Consider the following 25,683-nt stretch of genomic DNA (forward strand, 5'->3'; position numbering starts at 1 on the left):
TGGGAAATGGGTCAGACATGGTCGAGGGCCCTGTAAACCACAGTGGGGGGAATCTTCGGTTGAGGAAAAAGAAAGACGTATCAGAGGCGGTGTTGCTTGGCCTGCTGCAGTGTTCCAGTGAACATCAATGCAAGCTGGAGGAACAGCACCTCATCTTCTGATTCGGCACTTTAAAGCCTTCTGGACTCAATATTGAGTTCAATAATTTCAGACCATGAGCCCCATTTTAAAATTATTTTTATTTTATTTTAGTTTATTTATTTTTATACATATATTTTCTTTTTTAATTACTTATTTTTTAACCAAGTGCTAGTCTTAAACTTATTTTTCATGTTTTTGCTTTCATAGAGAGCTGTTCATTATTCTGCCATTAGCACTCTCTCTCTGGACTCCAGCTTTGTCTTTCGCTACAACTATTTAGCACTCAATTTGCATTCTGTTCCATGAGATCTCTGTCATTTAATCTCTCCCCACTCCGTCATATCACAGTTCTTCTTCCCCCTCCCTTTCTTCACTTGCTCAAAGACTGTTCCATTTTTAACTTTTGCCAGTTCTGATGACAGGTCACAGACCTGAAACGTTAACTCTGTTTCTCTCTAGACTGATGCTGCCAGACCTGCTGAGTATTTCTGGCACTTTCTGTTCTCATTTCAGGAAACACCAGTAGTACTTCAGTGCAAGAACTGGTGAGGAACATAAAGTGATAGAAGTAGCATTGAAGCTTGGTACGAGGACAAGATTGAGGTCGAAACTAGGAACAGCTGGAGGGATATCTCCCCTGTTTGTGTATATACTGCTGCTTCCCATGTGCAATTCCCATCTTCACATGGCAGCCTCAGGAAATAGTGGCAGTTGTGACAGAGAGCATGGAATTTCACTGCATTCTATGTCATGCCCTGCACATCCTCAAGGTGGCAGATGGGAAAGAAGCAGGTTGCAGTAGGGATGGAAATCCCAGTTGGGCAATGAGGAGGCCTTATCATTCAAATCTTCTGACATTTTCTGTTATGATCCTGCCTGATTCTGGATGGGATCATGGGGGAGAATTCCCCCCACTATGTAAGGAAATGTGAGGCTTATACTACCATTTCATGAAGCAAGATGTTGCCACATCAGTGCACTGTGCCACTCTACTGCCCTAGGGCATATTTTCAAAATATTTTTACCCCTCTAATATCTCCCCTTCTCCAATGTGTTCATTCTTGCTGAGGTGTAGTTCCTCGCACATCAGCTGCCCTCCAGTACCTTTCCCAATTAATAATTCTTTGTGTGTAAGTTTATACTGGGTGTATGGGCAGGTCAGTTGATTATGGGGGATGATAAATGGGAATAACTTGCAGTTCTTTTAAAATCAGATTGGGATTGTTTTTATTCTTTGAGCAGTTTCCACTAACTCAAAAAGGGAGAAAAGGTCTAGTAATTTTCACAAAGGCAATCTGTCCACAAACAACTGTGAGCAGCCTTTGGAACATGAACTGTTTCAACCCTGAATTCGATTAGCTCCAAAACTATAATAATGAATTACCCAGTTAACTGGGATAACTTCGAAACCCCTAATCAGCAAATATGTGCATCCTTGCAAAGTAATTAATGGAAGCAACTAGAAAGAAGCCTACAGGGCATCATCAGGAAAGTTTAATGTGTTGAAAGCTATTCCACTTGCAACCAAACACATTAAAATTTGCATAAAATACAATTTCATGGGTGAGGAAAAATTCATCAGGAAAGCAGATACCGATATTGGGGTCTTAAGTGCATTGCATTAAGGATATGCTGTGATAATGGATCTAAGTGCTCGTTCTCAGGGTAAACACCAGCACTTAATGATCTGTTTCAGCATTTGGCTCACTTTATTCTCAAAGCAATATTGGTTCTGAAATGCACCCTCTGAGCAGTTCCTGATGACTTGCACCCAAGGGTTAAGTTGGACCCCAAAAATAGATGCAAAGATCGCGATGCGCGATTAACTATTAACCATTTACCGCGATGCAGACAGCACATCATATTAGTGCTGCCTGCCATTTTAAATGATTGCTCCCGCAGCCAGCGTTCCCTGTGCTGTTCATTGGCGACATAAGAACATAGGACATAGCAATATAGGAACAGGAGTAAGCCATTTAGCCCCTCAAGTCTGTTCCACCATTCAATGAGATCAAGGCTGACCTGTGACCTAAACGCCTTTGCCCCATATCTTTTAATACCTTTGGATAACAAAAATCTATCAATCTCAGATTTAAAATTTAATAATAAAGGATTTGCCCTAGGGCAGTAGGGTTGCACAGTGCTTTAATGTAGCAACATCTTGCTTCATGGAATGGTAGCATAAGCCTCACATTTCCTTGCACAATGGGGGGAATTCTCCCCCATGATCCCACTCAGAATCAGGTAGGATTATTACAGAAAATGTCAGAAGATTTAGGTGATGAGGATCGAGCATCAATTACCATTTGTAGAAGAGAGTTCCAGACTTCTGCTACACGTCGGGGGGAATTTTATGCTCTTCCCCTATGGCGGGTTTGAGGCGGGGAGCGCATGTAATTGGGTGGCGGTGCCACCTTCCCGGCTGGCCTGTCAACGGCCTTCCCGCCTCGCAACCAATTGAGACCTTTAACTGGGCAGTTAATCCCATTTTAAGGGCATCATTCCGCCACCGCAATTAGCTGTGTGACGGAAGGCCCTGTTGCTGCACAGGAAGCACGACATGAAAAACCGTGTGGGCTGCTTCCCGGATCTGGGGGGTGGGGGGAGGGGGTGGTCACTTGTTAAAAGGCACAGTGCTTGAACGAGGAGCCCAGCATCGGGGAGGGGGGCCTGCTGAGAGCTACCCCCCTGTCCTTGCTACCGATCCCCCTACACCCCCCTCCCCCACAGCCCCACCCCGCGAGACCCCTCCTGGTGCTACTTAATGAAAGAGCTGCTGGCCTCTGATTGGCCGGCAGCTCTCCGAGGGTGAGACTTCCAGCACCGGCGTCCTTGATCTGATTTAAGGATCACCATTGTCCACTTAAGTGGGTGATTGGCACTAGATTTGGCAGGTCTTCCAGAAAAGACGCAATGCAGGGTTCTAGGCATCGCTTTCTGGCCTTTGTGTGTTGATGTTTTCCTAACTTCACTCCCAAAAGGTCTGGCTCTAATTTTTGACTTTAATTTTAAATCTGAGATTGATAGATTTTTGTTAGCCAAAGGTTTTAAGGGATATGTGGAGTTAGGTCACAGATCAGTCATGGTCTCATTGAATGGTGGACCAGGCTCTAAATGGCCTACTCTTGTTCTTGTGTTCCTATGTCTATGTTGTTTCCTCTCTTCCTCTTCACTGACTTACTGTTGCATTTCCTCCTCCACTTTCTCCTCCTCCTCCACCTCCTCCTCGTGCCCCTGCTCCTCAGCTTCTCACCTGATAGGTGATGGCAAGGGTGGTTTCCCTCATACTGGCTAGGTTGTGTAGCATGCACCATACTACTATCTTGCTAGTTGCTCAGCTGAGTACTGCAGGGCTCCTACTGCCGTTGGTTATGTACCATCTTGTCCTGGAAGTGAGCGGGAAGTGTGTCAGTAGGAGTGTGGTGCAATGTGTTTGGATGATATGCCTATCCTAGTTGAATAATGTGTAAGGTATGAAATGTGGGGGTGAGGCTTGCAGCAGTGCTATGCGTGTGAGAGTGAGGTGAAGCTATGAGTGTTAGGTGTGAGTCAAAATTGAGAGAGATTGTTGGTAGGTTACTGATGAAACTGTGACAAATTGTACAGTGTGTGAGGCTAGTGGTGCAGTTGGTGGAATGTGGAATTTGAAAATACATTCACTGGCCTTGACCACTTTATTTTTTAAAAATGTATTCATGGGACGTGGGCATTTCTGGCAAGGCCAGCATTTATTGGAGGAAGGTTTCGGGGAGATGTCAGAGGTAGGTTCTTTACACAGAGAGTGGTGGGTCCATGGAATGCACTGCCAGCGGTGGTAGAAGCAGATACATTAGGGACATTTAAGCGACTGTTGGATAGGTACATGGATGATAGTAGAATGAAGGGTATGTAGGTAGTTTGATCTTAGAGTAGGTTAAAGGTTCGGCACAACATCGTGGGCCGAAGGGCCTGTACCGTGCTGTACTGTTCTATGTTCTATGTTATTGGCCATCCCTAATTGCCTTGGAGAAGGTGGTGGTGAGCTGCCTTCTTAAACTACTACAGTTTGAGTGGTAAAGGTAATCTCACAGAGCTGTTAGGGAGTTTCAAGTCTTTGACCCAGTGATGATGAAGAAATGATGATATTTTACAATCAGGATGGTGTATAATTTGGAGGGAAACTTGGAGGCTTTGGTGTTCCCATGTGCCTGATGCCTTTGTCCTTCTAGGTGGTAAAGGTCAGAGATTTGGAAGATGCTGCCAAAGAAACTTTTGTTGAGTTGCTGCAGAGCAACTTGTAGTTGGTGTACACTGTTGCCACTGTGCCCCGGTACTGGAGGGTGTGAATGTTTAAGGTGGTCGATGGAGTGCCAATCAAGCTGGCTGCTTTGTCCTGGATGGTGTCAAGCCTCTTGAGTGTTGTTGGAGCTGTACGCATCCAGGCAATTGGATAGTATTCCATCACACTCCTGATTTGTGCCTTGTAGATGGCGGACAGGCCATTCAGGAGGTGAGTTACTCACCACAGAATTCCCAGCCTCTGACCTACACTTGTAGCCGCCGTGTTTATGTGGCTGGTTCAGTTAAGTTTCTGGTCAATGGTAACCCCCAGGGTGTCGATGGTGGGGGTTTCAGCAATGGTAATGTCATTGAATGTCAAGGGGAGGTGCTTAAACTTTTGCTTATTGGAGATGGTCATTGCCTGCCATTTGTGTGGCACAAATTTTACTTGCCACTTATTAGCCCAAGCCTGTGCCCCTGTGGATAGATGACATCTTTCCACTTCCTCCATCAAGGCCTCAGGGCAGCCCATTCTGTGCCATGTTCTGCCATTATTGACTGTTCCCCACATCAAAATCACTTTTAGAACAACTTCCAGAATTTGCTCCAACCACAATCCACCTCCCCTTTAAGTTGTGCAGGCTATTTTTAAGTAGTACAGGCTGGCTTTAAGTAGTACAGGCTGACCTTTCACAATTTTGTTCCCCTGCTCAGATATGCCGCCACTCAACAGCACACTTAGCACTGGCTGCACGCTACAAGAATTTAAATAAGCAGACAGCATGAAGTGTGCATGGTGCCTGCATCAGACGCAATGGGCAAAGGATAATCCCGCATTGCAATCCATGAACCTGTATTCAGGTCCTGTCCAATTTTGCGATGTTGGTTGTAGCAGAGGTCATCATTTGCACAGTTCTAAGGTCCTGGGAAACAACAGGGAGGATTTTCTGCTCCCTTTCTGTACACACTCTGTGCAGGCAAATGCAAACTGGAAGCAACCTGAGTGCTTCAAGCCTTCACACACACTGTGCAAAAGACTCATTAAAGGCAAGCAAACACTCATTCCAATGAAAATGAAGCAGGTCCCCACAATATAATTTCAGCACCAAATAGTACCTGGTACACAAAGTGCCCATATAAAATAGATACTGCAAGGGAGGCCTATTTTCTTCAGTTGCACCATTATCTCTGAAGTTCCCCAAGAATCTATCTTTGGCCTACTCCTATAGCTCTTCTACATGCTGATCCTCAGTGATATCAACAAAAAATACAGTGCCAGTTTCCACACGTACTCTGACAACACCCAGCACTACATAAATACCACCTCTCTCGACATCTCCGCTGTCTTTAAATTGTGAGATTGCTTGTTCGACATCCAGTACTGGATGAGCAGAAATTTCCCCCAACTAAATACTGGGAAGACCAAAGCCATTGTCTTCGGTCCCTGCTACAAACTCTGTTCCCTAGCCACCAGCTCCAAGCCTCTCCTTGGCAACTGTCTGAGGCTGAACCACGCCGTCTGCACACTGGTGTGGCATTTCACCCCAAGGTTAGCTTCCAATCACATATCAGTGCCATCATTAAGACCGCCTACTTCCAGCTCCATAACATCTCCCAACCCTACCCCTGCCTCAGTTCATCTGAAACCATCATCCATGCCTTTATGACTTCTAAACTTGACTATTTTAACGCACTCTTGGCCAGCCTCCCACATTATACTCTCCGTAAACTTCAGGTCATCCAAACCTCTGCTGCCCATGTCCTTACTCACACTAAGTCCCATTCCCCTATCACCCCTGCGCTCGCTGACCTACATTGGCTGTTAGTTGAGCAACAGCTTGATTTTAGCATTCTCATCCTTGTTTTAAAACCCTTCCATTGCCTCACTTCTCCCTATCTCCTCCAGCTCCACAACTTTCCAAGATATCTGTTTCTCCAATTCTGGCCCTTAGTGCATTCCTGATTTTAATTGCTTCAGCATTGGTGGCTTCAGTTGCCTGGACCCTAAGTTCTGGAATTCCCCTCCTAAACCTCTCTGTCTTTCTTCCTCTCTTTCCTCCTTTAAGACGCTACTTAAACCGACCTCTTTGACCAAGCTTTTGGTCATCTGCCCTAATATCTCCTTATGTGGCTCAGTGTCAACATTTATTTGATAACACTCCTGATGACACTCAGATAATTTTTGATCAACAATTTTCACATTAGAGTAGTTAAAAAAGAATAATTACATTATGGAAAATATTCGTTGAATTAACTGTCATGTTGAAGGATCACAAATGTGTTGCACTAAGATCTGTAGCAGTATAATAAAACATAAGTATACAGGATTCTGCAGTCAAGCAAAAAACTAAAGGAATAACTTTCTTTGGGGCTCCTTGTATTCCACCACCATAAATAGGGTTTCTACTAAACAGTGGTATGTGCTCCACTAGTCAATAAGGATGGCGACATAAACCGACTACTTGGGCACCCTACAATTAAAGACAATCCGAGTGCAACTCTTTGGCTCTGAGTCATACCTTATTCCTTGATTTAGCAGAACTGCACTTCAGCATTTGTTCCTCACAAAAAGTCTTTATGTTCCCATCCCAAAGTCATTCACTTTAATGGAAATTTCTGGTGCAGTGTATTAAGACTAAACTACGATTTAATTTATTGGGCAATCCAGATTATGGTGATCTCTAACACCTCACATATGCTGGGGTGACAAGTGCTAATGAGGTACATAAATTCAATGGAGCCAGTGAATCCATTGAGCACTGAAAGGACAACGTTACTGCTTTAAACTGCCTAACATTTGTAAAGGGGCCCAAGAATATAGCAACAAAACAACAAAAGAGAGGCTGGAAATTGGGAGTCAAATAATTATTGACATCAGGGCTCCAATATTTATGGGGAGGAGGAGGGTGCGGAGTAAAGGCCGGCTCGGGTCTGCAAATGAAACCCGACCCGAGCCCGACAGACCCACATCCGAGCCCGACCCGGCCTGAGTCCTTTAATTTTTTCCCGACCCAACCATCAGTTAACCTTGCTTCCATTTTTCACTTTGTTGCTTATCTGCACAAGCTTAAAAAAACAGTAACTAAACAACCTTTCAAGTCCAAAAAGTACATTAAGATTGGAGCCATGACCGGAGGTGGTGATAGAGCATATCCGGCCCAGCTTAATCCGACCTGAACCCGAAAGCCGGACCCGGAAGTGCAAACCAACCCAACCCGAACCGAACCTGACACGTCATCGTATCCCGTCGGGTTCGGGTCGGGTAGCCACGCAGAGAAACCTCGCATGGCTGGGAAGAATGTAGAGGTCCTGCCCAAATTTAACAGCAGGACCTCATCATAATTTGTGGATTCTGCTTCCCATCCGATGGCCAGCCAAATTGACAGGCTGGCTGCTGGACGGGAATACCAGCAGCAGGAGGCTGTAGTCAGGGACAATCCCCGGTAATTAGGAGGGGAGCAGACTTCAGATCCGTACTTCGGGAGAAAGGTCGCTGATGGCGACAGAGGTTAGAGAGTGGCCACAATTGGCAGAAGGGAGGCAAAAGGTTTGCTTGAGGGGACAGGACGAGGACCTCTGCACCCCCTGACCCATGAAAAGTGCTATAAAAATTCAAAATGATTACTGACAACGCAGCCGGCAGCTTACGTCATCCGACTGCGCCGATCTGCGCACATGCGCAGATTCGCTCCTACCCTCTGTGCATGCGTTGCGTTCCGCAGTGCCAGGACTGGTTGATGCATGCAAAGATGACGTCATCGCGCAACGCGGGCAGATGAGGTTGGCGCATGCGCAGATGACGTCATCGCAATGTGGGCAGATGGTGGGGGGATCTGGGCTGGAGAGAGCAGTGGTGGGGGGAGAGGGGGTCTGGGGAGCGGGGAGAGCCCAGCTGAAGACCTTGCTGGTGGTGGGTGCGCTCTCTTCCTTCCCCCCGCCACCCGCCTGCTCGCTCACAGCCCCCCGCCCGCTTGCTCACAGCCCCCGGCCCGCTCGCTCCCTCCCCTCCAGCCATTGTGTGATTATTTTAGCAGCGCCATCTTTAATCCTGGCAGCTGCCTGACGTCACAGACTGCGACGTTTTAGTGGCACAGGCTGCATTTGCGCATGTGCCATTGCAGCGCTACCTAGTGGTGGTGTTGTCAGCAAACGCAGCCTTAATTCCCCCTTGACCTCCTCCCACACATCGCGGGGGTGGTGACTTTTGTGGCCCATGACTCAGCCTATGACATAACTGGACGATGAACAATGTTACACTGCTTTGAGCAAAACTTTAAAGGAAACAAAGATTCCTGAATTTCTGAAGAAACAAGGTGAAACAAAAAGAACTATGATATTATTTAAAATTCTGTGATTCATTCTGTTGTCTTCCACAGAAATCTGACTAAAATGTTAAAAGGGTATGGCAGCTTAAAGGAATAAAAAGCTGAATGCCAGAAATTCTCATCATCACAGGTTCAAGCTGTAAATACAGGCCAAGATTTTCTCAGCCCTTTGGAGATGGGCTGGGAGGTGGGAGTGGTGGTAAAATGGTAGCAAAAGGCATTGGGAGGGAAGCCGACGGGTTTATGTCGCGAGTGGATATTACCAGAGGCGGCCAGGCTGGAACACGACAGGATGGTAATTAAGCCAATCAAACAGGCAATTGATTGCGATTTTACCAAGTTTTTTCTCCATTTTATGAGGTTCACATGGAAACAACGGAGGTTTAGAGCCTCGCCAGCTATAACAAGGGGGAAGCCATTGCAAGAGGTAGTGTGGCTTGGTAGGGTGTGTGATATTGAGAAGACAGTGGCTGTAGTAATCGAGAGCAAAGACAAATTTGGCTAGCAAAGCGGAGGCATTCTGGTTAAGTGTCCTCTTCGACTTGGTCCTTGGTGATGGTGGGAGGCCCTAAGAACCGAATGCAGCTGTTTGTTTTTGGCCTCTTTCACTCAGGTTTTGAGACCTCCAGTGAGGAGGAGAATCAGAGAGGGAGAGAGCTGCAGCCACTGGGAGCAGGGCAACAATACCCAGAGGGGCACCAGGATCATGATCCTGGAAGGGGGGCATGGATGAGGAGGCGCAGAGGGGCACGCAACCAGCCTCTTGTGCAAAGATGATGCTACCCACCAGAGAGGTTCTCCTGTCAGGGGTTCAACTTCCTGCAAATATCGCAGCAGCAGTGTTACAGCAGACTCTGCTTCTCTGTCATGATGGAGGAGAAACTGAGCCCTGTGGGAAGGGGCAGGCACACCATGCCTGTCGAGTTGACGGTCACCATGGCACTGAATTTCTATGCCACAGGATCATTTCAGGGATCTTCTGGTGATGTCTGTGGGATCTCCCAGTCTGTAGCTCATCACTGCATCAAAATAGTCACTAATGCCATGTTCAAGAGGGCCAGCAAATACATGCACTTTCGCACCGATACGGACAGTCAGGCTGAGAGGGCTGTAGGATTGGAGCCATCGCTGGATTCCCCCAGGTGCAAGGTTTCATCAACTGCGCAAATCAAGGCTCCCAGCAGCATCCTTCATCAATAGGAAGTTCTTCCACTCACCCACTGTACCTGTACCTGTTCTGTGACCACCACAAATGGATCCTTCAGTTCTGTGCAAGATTCCCGGGAAGCTGCCACAACACCTACATACTAAGGCAGTCCCAGCTGCCCGACCATTCCAGGCTCCCCACATGCCTTCAAGCATGGCCACTGGCTGATAAGAGCTACCCACTGAAGAGATGGCTACTTATGCCTGCGAAGAACCCAAGCACAGACGCAGATGAGAGATACAACAGTTGCCATGGGAGAACTAGAGCGGTCATCAAGCAGACCATAGGCCTTCTGAAGATGCAGTTCCGATGCCTGGATAGATCCCGTGGAGCCCTTCAGTAAACCCCAACAAGGGTCTTGTGTATTTTGGTGGTGTGCTGTGCTCTGCACAGAGGGGAGAAACTTTGAACAATGAGGACATCATGGAGCATGATGCCTCCTCCAACAAAGTGGATATGGAGGGGGATGGTGACCAGGCACAACAGGAAGAAGACCCCAAGGGACAACAGACAAAGGGAGGCTTGCGACATGCACGTTTCACATGAGCGTTACTTACACACCCAGTCAATCCACTAAACCCTTCACTTTCTGCTGCCCTTACCAATTCCCTGGACCCTTCATCACATGAGGTAACAGCATGGGAAATGCATTGACTACATTGACCTCATCTGGTGTGGTCCTTCCCATCACAGTCTTTGCAGGAGCTAGCAAACTTTTAATGGCCCAGTATTGTGTAAAAGGGTAAAGGATTCTTTTAGTGGTGCACCATTTCACAATTCCTTTAAGGCGTATACACAGCCAGGTGACATGTAACATCATGATATAAATCTGTGATACCCAAGTGCAGTGAGTACTCCTATGTGGTGCTCCCCCTGTGCTGCCAGCTGTGGTGGACGCAGGCTACTGACCTATTTGCTCCATGACTTTCAATGACCATGTTGGTTGTCCTCTAGTTGCCTGAGGCCTGGAGCTGCCTCTGTCTCTGCTGCTTCATGAGGTTGGTATCACTGTCAGAGGGGACAAGAACCCTCCGCCCACACCAGGAAAGGAGCCCCCAGATGCTGCCGACAGCCACTCCTCTTCCCTTTCAGGGTACACTTGGCCCTCTCTACTCACCTGTGCAGTCTGAGGACCTGGCGATGGCTCCAGGTGTCTCACGCCCCCTCCCCCTATCTCACCGAGCCATTGCTCCACACAGCTCATGGAGGTGGCAATGGTATGCAGGTCCGTGCTCATCTCCAGCATCCACTGGGTGTAATGCTGAATATGGCTCTCCATGAGGGTCACCAATCTCCCGATGGAGGAAGCCATTCACACACAAGTCATGGCTGCACTCATGGCCTGGATGGACTTCTCCATCCTCTGCGCATAGCCTCTGGAAGCTCCACCAGATGTTCACGCACCTCACGCAGCAGCTCCAGCATTTGCCACCTTGTTGATGACTCCAGAGGCATGTCATCATCTGAAGCTGAGCTTTGCGGGCCCTCCCACAGTCCTCGAATGTGAATGGCCTCAACTGTCACTGCCTCTGTCAACTGCTCAGGTGCATCTGTGCTGTGCTCACCAGATTTTAACCCTGTTACTACTCATGCACGACTGCCCACCAATGTGAGAATATCTGTGCTGGTGGAGAGTGTGGGGGAATGATGTGATGGTGCACCCTTTGAGGTCTCCTCCTCCTCAGAGGCGGGGAGCTCTCATTCAGGCTTGGGAACTGGCCACTCTTCTCCATGACCTGCAAAAGAGAGAAGAGTGCTGAGAGGGCTATATGCTTTACAACATATCCTTTTAACTACTCATCATCTGACCAGTAATGGGCATGTAGAGTACGCTGCTTCTGGTTCTTTATTTTTCCCTTGCATTGTGTGCTCTCTTTTCCAGCAAGTACATAAATTCCAATTAGTACTTGCCCATCAAAGACACACACAACACCTATGTTGGTGGCAACCTAAGTGTCCATCATGCTGCCACAGGTATGCCTCCTGCGTGCAGCCAATCAACACTAGTTGTGCAGGATTCACCTCTGCCTTACCTGTGTCCTGCACAGGCAGATTAACATGCATCTAACAACCAGTGCTGACGCCTGGGCATTTTCACTTACTGGATGGGCAACTCCTTCTCCAGAGGAAATGGGCGAGGTAATAAATGAGTACTTTGCATCAGTATTCATCAAAGAGAAGGACTTGGTGGATGATGAGCCTAGGGAAGGGAGTGTAGATAGTCTCAGTCATCTCATTATCAAAAAGGAGGAGGTGTTGGGTGTCTTGCAAAGCAGTAAGGTAGATAAGTCCCCAGGGCCTGATGGGATCTACCCCAGAATACTAAGGGAGGCAAGGGAAGAAATTGCTGGGGCCTTGACAGAAATCTTTGCATCCTCATTGGCTACAGGTGAGGTCCCAGAGGACTGGAGAATAGCCAATGTTGTTCCTTTGTTTAAGAAGGGTAGCAAGGATAATCCAGGAAATTATAGGCTGGTGAGCTTTACGTCAGTGGTAGGGAAATTATTAGAGAGGATTCTTCAGGACAGGATTTACTCCCATTTGGAAACAAACAAACTTATTAACGAGAGGCAGCATGGTTTTGTGAAGGGGAGGTCGTGTCTCACTAATTTGATTGAGTTTTTTGAGGAAGTGACAAAGATGATTGATGAAGGAAGGGCAGTGGATGTTATCTATATGGACTTCAGTAAAGCCTTTGACAAGGTCCCTCATGGCAGACTGGTACAAAAGGTGAAGTCACACGGGATCAGAGGTGAGCTGGCAAGATGGATACAGAACTGGCTCTGTCATAGAAGACAGAGGGTAGCAGTGAAAGGGTGCTTTTCTGAATGGAGGGATGTGACTAGTGGTGTTCCGCAGGGATCAGTGCTGGGACCTTTGCTCTTTGTAGTATATATAAATGATTTGGAGGAAAATGTAGCTGGTCTGATTAGTAAGTTTGCGGACGACACAAAGGTTGGTGGAGTTGCGGATAGTGATGAGGATTGTCAGAGGATACAGCAGGATATAGATCGGTTGGAGACTTGGGCGGAGAAATGGCAGATGGAGTTTAATCCGGACAAATGTGAGGTAATGCATTTTGGAAGGTCTAATGCAGGAGAGAGGTATACAGTAAATGGCAGAACCCTTAGGAATATTGACAGGCAGAGAGATCTGGGCATACAGGTCCACAGGTCACTGAAAGTGGCAACACAGGTGGATAAGGTAGTCAAGAAGGCATACGGCATGCTTGCCTTCATCGGTCGGGACATAGAGTATAAAATTTGGCAAGTCATGCTGCAGCTGTACAGAACTTTAGTTGGGCCACACTTAGAATATTGCGTGCAATTCTGGTCGCCACACTACCAGAAGGACGTGGAGGCTTTGGAGAGGGTACAGAAAAGGTTTACCAGGATGTTGCCTGGTCTGGAGGGCATTAGCTATGAGGGGAGGTTGGAAAAACTCGGATTGTTTTCACTGGAACGACGGAGATGGAGGGGTGACATGATCGAGGTTTACAAAATTATGAGCGGCATGGACAGAGTGGATAGTCAGAAGCTTTTCCCCAGGGTGGAAGAGTCAGTTACTACGGGACATAGGTTTAAGGTGCGAGGGGCAAAGTTTAGAGGGGATGTGCGAGGCAAGTTCTTTCCACAGAGGGTGGTGAGTGCCTGGAACTTGCTGCCGGGGGAGGTGGTGGAAGCAGGTACGATAATGACGTTTAAGAGGCATCTTGACAAATACATGAATAGGATGGGAATAGAGGAATACGGTCCCCAGAAGTGCCGAAGGTTTTAGTTTAGGCAGGCATCAAGATCGGCGCAGGCTTTGAGGGCCGAATGGCCTGTTCCTGTGCTGTACTGTTCTTTGTTCAATTTCATATTTTTCTTCAGTCACAAACTTAATGTTATGTGCTGCACTCGCCTTGCCAGAACACATCCGGTCATTGACCCTCTTTGGCACTGCAGCCAGGTACAGGGGACAATCCCATGGTTGCTGACATCCTCTGCTATCTCCATCTAGACCTGCTTGTTTTGGCAAGCCAGTCTCCTCCTGCCATCCTGAGGGAACAAAACTTCCCTCCGTGCCCTTACAGCTTCAAGGAATACCTCCAGGGAGAGATCATTGAATCATGGAGCGACCCTTGATCTTCCTTCAGTCATGTCATCAATTTGTGCAGTTGCCAGGGCTCCCTCACTGTTCCTTCCAGGGCTGCTGCCTTTACAAGTCTTGCTGGCTGCCTTTTAAAGATGGTGGCAGCATTGCCTAAGCTGAAACTTTCCACCACCCCACGCTGCCTAATTTGCCAGCTCCCCTGCCTGCTGGCTCTTAATTGGCCAGCCCTGAGAATATCGCGTTCGCAACTTCGCACACTCCTGCCCACGCAGCCATGCTACCCGCTTTTGATCCCGACGTTGGCCATTGGCTCTGCTTGCTTCCAGTAGAATCCCCATCACAATGTTTGTTCTTATCAGTATAAATCTATGGACAGAGTATAAAACAAAAATGAACTTATGAGAAAGTAGCGACAAATCAGTGAATAGTGTTACGACTTTTCTAGTTCTATTTCTCCACAGGCTACAAGAGCAGATCAGAGGCTAGGAATCCTGCGGCGAGTAACTCACCTCCTGACTCTCCAAAGCCTGTCCACCATCTACAAGGCCCAAGTCAGGAGTGTGATGGAATACTCTCCACTTGCCTGGATGGGTGCAGTTCCAACAACACTCAAGAAGCTCGACACCATCCAGGACAAAGCAGCCAGCTTGACCGGCACGCCATCTACAAACATTCACTCCCTCCACCACCGACGCACAGTGGCAGCAGTGTGTACCATCTACAAGATGCACTGCAGCAATGCACCAAGGCTCCTTAGACAGCACCTTCTAAACCCACGACCTCTACCAACTAGAAGGACAAGTGCAGCAAATGCATGGGAACACCACCACCTGCAACTTCCCCTCCAAGTCACACACCATCCTGACTTGGAACTGTATCGCCGTTCCTTCACTGTCGCTGGGTCAAAATTCTGTCACTCCCTTCCTCACAGCACTGTGGGTGTACCTACCCCACATGGACTGCAGCGGTTCAAGAAGGCAGCTCACCACCACCTTCTCAAGGGCAATTAGGGATGGGCAATAAATGCTGACCTGGCCAGTGACACCCACATCCCATGAATGAATAATAAAAAAAAAATGTTTACCCAGTTACCGATACAGTCAATCATATACTCTACTCTTTATCACAGAATAAAATATAGCAACCAGATTTCTTTAATAAACAACAAAATTATCAGTTTTTTTGTGAAAAACGACTTAACCAGTAACGAAGCAAAGCATTAACACACAGATTGAAATATGAATCTACCCTTTTTAAATACTCAACATGCACACACTCACGCACACTGGTTAAAGAAAAATAAAGAAATTTTCCCTGCAAAGCTCTTTTACTAAAAAAAGACAAAAAAGAATACTTTGGCCAAATACTTGTTAATTCTTGAGGAAAATGAATGAGATATGTCGTGTCCCAAAATGGCATACAGTCTAGCATCTGAGAACACGTAGATGGATCACTGGGATCTTTTCTGGAGCAGTTTATTTCAGGTGGCATCGAGAATTAATCTGGCAGGTTTTTCCATCTTCTCAGGAGAAATGCGTCATCAGGAGTTTTAGCTTCTGCACACACTGAACTCTCAGCCACTTTTCAGAGACAAATGAACCAAGTGGTAACCGGTGTTCCTAACTGTGTGGTTCACCTTGATGATGTGTGGTACACAGTGACACTTGGAAGGACCACTTGCAACAACTAGAAGCTCTATTTACAAAATTACAATTGGATGATTTAGTGATAAGCCTTGCCAAAAGTGAATTTGTAAAAGTGAGGGTAGGACAAGTGTTGCCAAGAACAGCAAAAGTACAAGCATTGGTGGAGTTCCCTACCCCTAAGACTAAGCGAGAAATCATGAGTTTTTGAGGAAGTGTGTTTTTTACCGCATGTTTGTCCCAAATTCTAGTACTATAGCTGCTCCACTGACGGATTTGCTTAAAAAAAAACAAGGTAGTGTGGTCAGGGGAGTGCCAAACATCTTTTGAGAGACTGAAAACCATTTTGATTAGTGAACCAGTATTGGCTGTTCCAAATTTTACTAAGTCCTTCAAGATAGCAATTGATGCTAATAACCTGGGGGTCGGTGTAGTCCTGTTCCAAGACGATGAATCGGGCATAGAAAGACCAGTGGGATACTTTTCCAAAAGCTAAATCGACACCAAAAAAGATATTCAACAGTGGAAAAAGAAACCCTGGGCTTATTACTAGATCTTAAGCATTTTGAAGTTTATGTCTGCTATGACTACAGAGAGATACTGGTATGTACTGATCATAACCCCCTAGCCTTTGTGGAAAAATTCAAAAACCAGAATGCCAGACTATTCCAATGGAGTTTACTGTTGCAATCTTATCACTTAAAGATTATTCACATTGCGGGGAAAAATAATGTAATTGTGGATGCTTTGTCTAGGATTTAACTTTGCTTTGAGTTATCTGAGTGCAAAGATGGTACAAAGCAGAACTGTATTAGCTGCAGGTCAAGAGTGAATGAGAATGAGTGTGTAAATGTGTTTTAATATTTTTTCATCTTCTGTTTTACCATACTTTGTAATGAAATGCATTTAAAAATGATGTTTCATTCCTCCAAGGATGGAGGTGTCATGAAAGTGCTTCTATTTTAAAAAATTTTTTTGAGGACTCATATTTTAGAATTATGGACGTTGGTTTATTTGGGAAACCAGAAAAAACTCCATGGAAGTTGGATGTTTTTTTACAAGGGTCACTGAGAGGTCTTGTTTTAAAACAAACCTTTATTGGATGTTACATGCCTTAAGCTCACTAAACAGCAGAAACCTTGGTGACTTGGGGAGATGTTTACAGAGAAGTAACATGTCAAGATTTAAGAAGGTCATGAGCTGGGTTCGCTTCTGAGATATTGTCTTGGTTTAGTTGGAGTGTGGACTGTTGTTGCAAGCAGTTGGAGGTCAGACTGCCAAGAGAGAAACACCCAGCTCATCTCTTTCTTCACTTCTCTGAAAAACCTCGAGAGTTCTGTTCGTGTGAGATCTAAAACCCCTGATTGCGCATTTCTCCTGAGAAGCTGGAAGAACCTGCCAGATTAATTCTCGACACCGCCTGAAAAGAACTGCTCCAGAAAAGATCCCAGTGACCCATCTATGTGCTCTTGGACACTAGACTGTATGCCATTTTGGGACACAGCATATTTCTGCCATTTTCTTCAAGAATTAACAAGTATTTGGCCAAAGTATTCTTTTTTGGTTTTTTTTGTAGAAGAGCTCTGCATGAGAAAATTTCTTTATTTTTCTTTAATCAGTGTGTGTGAATATGTGCCTGTTGGGTATTTAAAAAGGGTACATTTGTATTTCAATCTGTGTGTTAATGCTTTGCTTCGTTACTGCATAAGTCTTGTTTCATAATAAACTGATAAACAAAGAAACTTGGTTGGTGTACTTTATTCTGCGATAAAGAGCAGAGTATATGATTGGCCGTATCAGTAACTGGGTAAACATTTAAAATATATGTTGTGACCTGTGGTGAAGTGGAACTAGAAAAGACCGTGCACTCCTCCCGCCTCAGTCGTAACAATAGGAATTTACTTAGGGGAGATAAACATGAAAAATTAAATTGTATACAGAGAAATACAGAAAAGGATGGTGAAGGAGGGGAAAGAAAAATAAGCAGGGTTCCTATTCTGGATCATTCTGTGGTGACTTAAAGGGATAGACAGGGTAGATGCAGGTAAGCTGTTTTCCCTGGCTGGGGAGTCTAGAACCAGGGGACACAATTTCAAAATAAGGGGGAAGCCACTTAGGACTGAGATGAGGAGAAATTTCTTTACTCAGAGGGTCGTGAATCTTTGGAATTCTCTACCCCAGAGGGCTATGGAAGCTCAGTCATTGAGTATGTTTAAAGCTGAGATTGACAGATTTCTAAATACCAATAACATGAAGAGATATGAGGGTAGTGTGAGAAAAAGGCATTGAAGTGAATGATCAGCCATGATCGTATTGAATGGCGGGGCAGGCTCGATGGGCCGAATGGCTTACTCTTGCTCCTATGACCCCTCCTGGAAAGGTGTGAGCGTTAGGTTTGGAGCAGTTTGTTTCTTTATCAAGACTTTAACTTTAGGTACTGATCAAATCGTTTTAAACTAGTAACAATTCTTTATCATTTTGACTTTCCTATAAATTTTCAGCTTTCGCTTTTAGATTTAGAGGGGTTTTTATGTTTGTTCTCAGAAGGTAGGTGACACTGGCAAGGCCACATTTACTGCTCATCTCTACCTCCAAAGAGAAGGTGATGGTGGGCCTTCTCCTGAACCACTGTAGTTCTTATAGTGCTGGTGTTCTCACGGTGCTGTTAGGTGGAGAATTCTAGGATTTTGAAATTGACCCTAAGTTACGACTGTCTGCATAAATTAATGCAGTTTATTTTGTTTCATCTTTGAAAGAACATGTATTTATATATTGCCTTAATATAATGAAATATCCCTAGGCATTTCACAAAAAGGTATAAAGTAAACGGACACCAAAGCAGCATAAGAGACATTAGAATGGTGACCAAATGCTTGATCAGAAAGATGTGGTTTGAAGATGTTTTTAAAAGTAGAAACAGGTGTTTAAGGAAAGATGACCAAGGTAGCTAAAAGCTCTGCCACCACTGGTGGAGCCACACGGTGGGTGGGGAATGGGGTGGGGGGGGGGGGGGGGGGGGTGGGTGGCGGTGGAGGTACATAAGAGGCCAGAACAAAAGAAAAGGAGCATTTGGAGAGGGTATTTAGAAGAAGATTGCAGACAGAAGATGGGGTAAGGTCATGGATTTTTAGAAGAGAAACAGGATTTTGATTTTAATTCATTGGGGGTCAAGAAGCTACTGTGGGGGTGGCAAGGATGGGGTGATGAGTGAACGGGACTTTATGAATGACAGGATAGATCGAGCAGATTTTCAGACACATCAAACCACGAATATCAAGCCAAGCGAACAATAGCAAGTTTAGCCTACAGACAGAGTTAAGTGATTAGATTGATAGTCTCAAGCCTGACTATATCCAGCCAAGCTTGGTCGTGGACAACCAGACAATTAACAGGAGAAGAGGGTTCCATGAACATTCACATCCTCAACCCTCGTGCAACCCAGCACATTAGTGCAAGAGACAAGTTGCAGTGTTTGCAAGCTTCTTTAGATAAAAGTGCTTAGTGGATGATCTTACTTAGCCTCTTCCTGAGCCTCCCAATATCATAGATACTAGTGTCCAGCAAGTTCAATACACTCTACATGCCATTAAGAAAAGGTTGGGTGCATTAGACACAGTAAAAACTGTGGGTCATGACAACCTCCCTGCTGTAGCAGTGAAGATTTGCTCACCAGAGCCAGCTGCTTCCCCAGTCAAGCTGTTTCAGCCATTTGCACAACATTGCAGAAGATTGCCCAGGTATGTCCAATTTACAAAAAGAAATGGATAACTCTAAGCTGGCATAATACGACCCTATCCACCTCCTCCCAATCATCAGTAAAGTGTTGGAAGGTATCACTAATAATGCCATCAAATGAGACCTACTCACTGACATTCAGTTTAGAGTCCAGTAAAATGTCTCTGTTGTAGATCTCATTGATCCAGGTCAGAGCAGTTCTATTAATTGGTGCCCTTGTCATCGGACTCAATATCCATCCCTTCATAGGTACATTGTGGCTGGAGTAGGTACTATTTATAAGAGGCACTGCCCCAACTCACCAAGGTTACTTCAACATCAGCTCACTCCTCCATGATTTCCAACCCCAAATACAATAAAAGGTGCAATGTTGTGAGAATATGATAATCTCCAATTTTCCCTCCAAGTCACATACCATCCTGACTTGGACATATATCCTTCATCATCATTGGCTCAGATTACTGGAATTCCAGCAGCAGTTTAAGAAGAAGAGCACCACCTATTTAATCCAACTAGAGGTGGGCAATAAGGGCAGGCCTGCCATCAATTGCCCTAATTCTGAGAACAAATTTTAAAAAAATCAAAACTGACAAATGTATATGTTAATTAAATTTTATCAGTAATGGGATAATATATTGTAATGTTGACAGACTTTTTTGAATTTTATAGGTGTTCCGCCATTGACTGGCTCTGGAACAATCAAAATAATTGTTGATGACCTCAACGATAACACTCCTGCCTTTGACCAAAGTCTATACACTGTCACTGTCAGTGAAGCTGCCCCCGTTGGTGTAACGGTTTTAACAATCCATGCCTTTGATCCAGATGCTGGAGAGAATGGAAAAATCAGGTATGATACCATCACAGTTTTGCTGACCAACACAGAGAGACCCATCTGATAAATTTTACATCTTTGTTAACATCTGAGCTGTTCATATCATGGTACCTTTGCTTCATCTTTCCATCCATCTGTTTGCCTATCAATATTAACTTCAATAATGAAACATCTTGCCTGCTTTCTGCTTATTGCAGACTGAAGGCAGGATTTTTAGCCTCCAATGGGAATGAGCACAGAGGCAAGCGAGCTCGAAAATTCATGCCGCTGGCTGACGTGCCAGTTTGCAAGCTCCATCGCACCCCTGGGCCATTTTCCCGGAGGTGAGATCGGAGACAGCAAGTCTACCTTCCCACAAGCAGTGGGTAGCCACTTAATGATAATATAAAATAAAAACAAGAAATGCTGGAACCAGTCAGCAGGTCTGGCAGCATCTGTGGAAAGAGAAGCAGAGTTAACGTTTCGGGTCAGTGACCCTTCTTCGGAACTAGCAAATATTAGAAATGTCAAAGGTTATAAGCAAGTGAGGCGGGGGTGGGGCAAGAGATAGCAAAGGAGAAGGTGTAGATTGGACAAGGCCACATAGCTGACCAAAAGGTCAAACTGGTTTTTTTTCATGTTTGTCCTTGCTGCTGTTCAACCTTCAGTCCATTAACACCCTATTTGCACGAATGCTTTGACTTTCAACACACCATTAACATATTGTTTGCCTTTGCTCCATGACTTTTTGGTCAGCTATGTGGCCTTGTCCAATCTACACCTTCTTCTTTGTTATTTCTTGCCCCACCCCCGCCTCACTTGCTTATAACCTTTGACATTTCTAATATTTGCTAGTTCCGAAGAAGGGTCACTGACCCGAAACGTTAATTCTGCTTCTCTTTCCACAGATGCTGCCAGACCTGCTGACTGGTTCCAGCATCTCTTGTTTTTATTTCAGATTTCCAGCATCCACAGTATTTTGCTTGCCACTTAATGATCGTTGAAGGCCAATTAAGGCCTATTGTCAGAGGCCGACTGGCGGCAGACTGGGGTCCTGTGCTCCAGGCAGGCTTTGTGGCCTCCCCACCCGTCTGGCCTCAGCTGAAGCCACAGGGGACATTATGACTGGAGTAGGCTGGGGAAATCCTTCCACAATGGTGGCCCGATTGCTGAGGGTTTTTTAAATTTAAAAGTTAAAAAAGTTGGAGAGAGAGAAAGGGCACCTCCATCTAGTAGTGCCTTCTCTCTCTCTCTCTTACCTGGAAAGGCAAGCTTCTGCCCCTTCAGTGCTGGAGGGCCTCCTATTAGCCGTCCAGCTTCAAGAACCCGCCCACTGTCCTTAATGGTACGGCAAGCCTGCCCAGCCAATTTGGGGAAAATCACTGCCGCCGAGTGACTGTTCCCAAACAATGTGGGCTTCTGACTCCTGTTTGATCCTGACGTTGAGGTGCCAAAACCCTGGGTTTCTTCTCAACAGTTAACGTTTGTGTGTTTGTAAGAAGCACTGCATCACCTTAAAAATATTGAAACACATCAATATTTTATATTTAAACAAGGGAAGTGTCCTGACCTCATCTGCATCTGTCTAAAATATAAAAATATGTGGAATCACCTATGTGTCTCATTTACAAATCTGTTAGATGGGGTATTTTGGAATTTTCACCAAGATTGATAAAGAAATGTGGAAAGAGGCTTGTGTGGAGCATAAACTTATTTTGATACTGAGGAAGCTGTTCCAAGAAATTCATTTCTATAATTTTACTCTTAATTGAACTCTTATCATTGCCTGCATCTCAGCATTATTCTCTTTCAGCTGGGTGGGTGGCATAGTTTTCAACGCGCTGCTGTTCAAGTCAACAAAAGATGTGCTTTGGAAGTGGTTTCTTTGTTCATTTCTAAAGCTTCACATACACACATACACACACACCCCTCAATCACATACACTCACCCTTTAATCTCTTCAGATTCAGTCAACTGATTCAACCATTCAACCTTTGCTTATAACCTTCAACTTGCTGGCTAATTGCTTATGCTTAATGCTTACTCATATTAAGAAAACATCTATTAATTTCTGTAGTCAAATGTATCATTATATTTCCTAGGTAAGATTATAGTCTTTCATTACTTATTGTTATATCTAAAGCATCACATTTGTGTATTTATTGTGAAATCCAATCTATGCGTTGTCCATGCATATAAACTGCGTTATTATTGTATTGATATCTTTTGCATAAATGCTCTGTAATCCTACAGCTAACCTGAGTTTTCCATCCAAATGGCCATTAGTGGAAAGTGAGCAGGAGTTCCATTCCACCAGAAATCCACCCACATGCGGGTAATTCAATTGGCACTCATTGCCCTGATTACCCTCTGCCAATGACCTGTGACAGCCTTTCTTAGTTTCATTTGTCAGTTCCAAGATGGTCTTTCTCCTCAGCCTAATCTCCTGCAGTAGCACATTGAAATCTGCAAAACAGGGGCTCTTCTCCCTGTAACCCATACTTCCCCGCATGTAGACGACAATCATAAAGATTCCTGCAGCTAAAACAATTTGAGGATGCCTGGCCCTTTAAGCTACTGCAGGCTTTTAAATCCACTACTCATTCACCAATGGTCAAATTCTCAAACAGATACATTTATAATGCCTACAGCTTATCCAAATTCTTTTAGACCATGACAATTACAACAGGCTCTATATCAATGATGCCATTCTAACCCCATCCCAGCAGAAAATCCAGGCAGTTACCTTTATAGAATAGAAATTTGTATGAAAATGTAACTTCTATGGAAGACGTTAAAGTGAACAGAAAACCTATTGTAAATGTTAATGTAAATTGCTGAGATTGTATTCGTTTCATTTCTAGTTACTCAATGGAATGTGGAACGTCTCCGTTCTCTATTGACCCAATCAGTGGGGAAATTATCACTACTTCTGCTTTGGACAGAGAAGTCCAGGCAAGTTATACGCTGATCATTCTAGCTAACGACAGCAGTTACATACAGCCCTCGTCTAGTTCAGCCTCAGTGTTCATCATAATAGGCGATGTAAATGATGAGCCACCTCAATTCCTGAATGACCCATACGTTGCTAATGTTCCTGCAATTCTAAATGAAGGTACGTTGCTGAACTACATATTCATATGAAACAAAGGCATTTCCACAACTGCAGTCTCTGGTAGTTCCTTAATGATGCTTATGTACAGCTTTGTGATATTACTCTCTTCTCAAAAAGAAATTAAGAACACCACCACAAATTTGTGTAATGCCTTTAACATAAAAAAAAATGTTAAGGCATTTCATAAATGTATAGTGAGAAATGAATGCTGACCAAATAGAGACCAAAAGCTAAAGAAAAGGTTATAAAAAGTGTCTTAAAGGAGGAGAGGAAGGTGAGGAGGCAGAGCAATTAAGGCAGGGAATTTCAAAAATCAAGACCTAAGTGACTGAAAGGGGGTGGGGCTGGGTGACACAAAAAGTCAGAGTAAGAGGAACAAAGAATTCAGAAGCAATTGTAAGGATGGAGGAAATTGTGAGACAGTTAAAACTATGGAGGACTTAAAGACAAGGACACAAATTTTAAATCAGAGACATTGGTGGATTGAATACTAATGTAGGTTAACAAAAATGGGATTGATGGGTGAGTGAATTTGATATACCAGAAGATGAGGGGCCAAAAATGGTTGAGTTGGAGGTGACAAAGACAGTGGATAGGCTGAGGTAGGGATGGAGATGAGAGATGTTATGGAGGTAGAAGTAGGCTATCTTTGTAATAGAGCAGATATGAGGACAGGAGCGCAGCTCAAGGTAAAACAGAACTCTAAGATTACAAACAGTCTGGTTAAAGCTGAAGCAATGACCAGGGAAGCTGATAATCAGTGGTGAGGGAATGGAATTCATGGGAAGGCCAAAGGGAATGCTTCAGTGTTCTCAATACTTAGCTGGAGAATGTTAAGCTTATCCAGAATGGGATGTAAGATAGAGGCTGGATTTTCATTTTTGGTTAGGACCCCGACATCAGGATAATTTCTGGGTCTCGACCCCACACGGCATTGGCGTGACACGCATGCCACGATTTTTGAATGAAAGGCCAATTAATGGCCAGAGGGTGCCTTCACCATCCAATTAAGGATCGTGGGCGGGCTGTCAAACCTGGAGGGCCAATAGGAGGGCCCCCAGCACTGAAGGAGCTGCAGCCTGCTGATGCAGGTAAGGGAGAGAGAGGACACCTCAAGATGGAGGTGCCCTCTCAGCACTTTTAAAATGATTGAAATTAAAATGTGGTCACAGCTGCTAGACCACTATTTTGGAGGGGAAATTCCCCATAAGGCGGCCTGTGGCCGCAGTTCTAAGTTGCCTGCAGGGTTGGGGGTTGTGGTGTGGGGTGTTAAAAATGTCATATGGAGCACTGGACCCTGGTCTGCAGTGGGAGGCCACCTCCTTTCACTGGCCATGTTCCAGTCGGCACGGGAGAGCAGTCTTAATAGGCCCCTTAATTGACTATCTGCCACTTGAGGGCGAGTAGCCGTTCTACCCCCGGCCCAGCTAGTTTGAAAATGACCTGGAGGCGGGAAGATGCTGGCAAACCAGCATGTTGCTCTCCCGCAGTGATTTTTCTGCCCACCCACCTCTGGTCCCACCCCCATCAGGCTTTGAAAATCCAGCTCCGAGAGTCTGACAGAATTGAGTCAGGCATTGAGAGACGTAGTGGAGTGTCATCAGTTATCAGTGTACATGTAGAAGCTGACCCGCATGACTTAGGATGGTGACACCAAGAGACAGCATGTTGATGAGGGAAAGGAGGGGTATAAAGATAGATTTTTAGGGGTCTCTGGAGGTGTAAGGATGGGAAAAGAAGCCATTCCTAAATATGCTTTGGCTATAATTGGATAATTAAGAATGGAACCAAGTGAAAACAATCACACTGAGACAATGGCAGAAAAGTGTTGGTGGATAATAATGTGGTCAATCATTTTGAAGGTTGCTGAGAGGTCAAAGAGGAATAGATGGGACGATGTACTATAGTGACAGCCATTGTGAATGTGATTCATGACCTTGCATGGGAGGGACAGAAACATGATTGAATCAATTCAAACAAGAAGTTGTGGAATAAATAGGCACCAAGCTGGAAGGGAACAACACATTTGAAAACCTAAGCTTTCCTAAAATGTTTAGCAAGATTATCATCATTATCAATTACATCAGTGGGTAGTTTCAATTCCCAGTAATAGCCACCAATTTGGTCAGACAGTGAAAAATGTAATAAATGTGTCCTTTTGTACAGCGGTACCGATCTGCTAAAGTTCATGGTGCCAGGATGAGATTCTGTGATTTGAAAGCTAATTTGAAAGCTAGAAGTAGAAGTTAGAAGTATGGGGTGAGACACTTCCTTCCCTCAGAAGTTTCACCAGAAATTTCAGCTGAACAATAGGGGCGGCACAGTGGCGCAGTGGTGACCACTGTGAC

The 25,683-nt window shown here is 45.0% G+C and overlaps 1 protein-coding gene across 1 annotated transcript in view; it reads left to right on the forward strand.

Moving 5' to 3' along the window:
• LOC137371571 (protocadherin Fat 4-like) overlaps positions 1–25,683 on the forward strand; it is a 113,166-nt gene that overhangs the window by 17,377 nt on the left and 70,106 nt on the right. The window contains exons 9-10 of the mRNA XM_068034410.1: positions 20,076–20,256; positions 23,085–23,335. Coding sequence (XP_067890511.1) covers positions 20,076–20,256; positions 23,085–23,335 — 432 coding nt within the window. The remainder of the gene's footprint in view (positions 1–20,075; positions 20,257–23,084; positions 23,336–25,683) is intronic.

The sequence above is a fragment of the Heterodontus francisci genome, chromosome 6, assembly GCF_036365525.1.
Source record: "Heterodontus francisci isolate sHetFra1 chromosome 6, sHetFra1.hap1, whole genome shotgun sequence".
NCBI lineage: Eukaryota > Metazoa > Chordata > Chondrichthyes > Heterodontiformes > Heterodontidae > Heterodontus > Heterodontus francisci.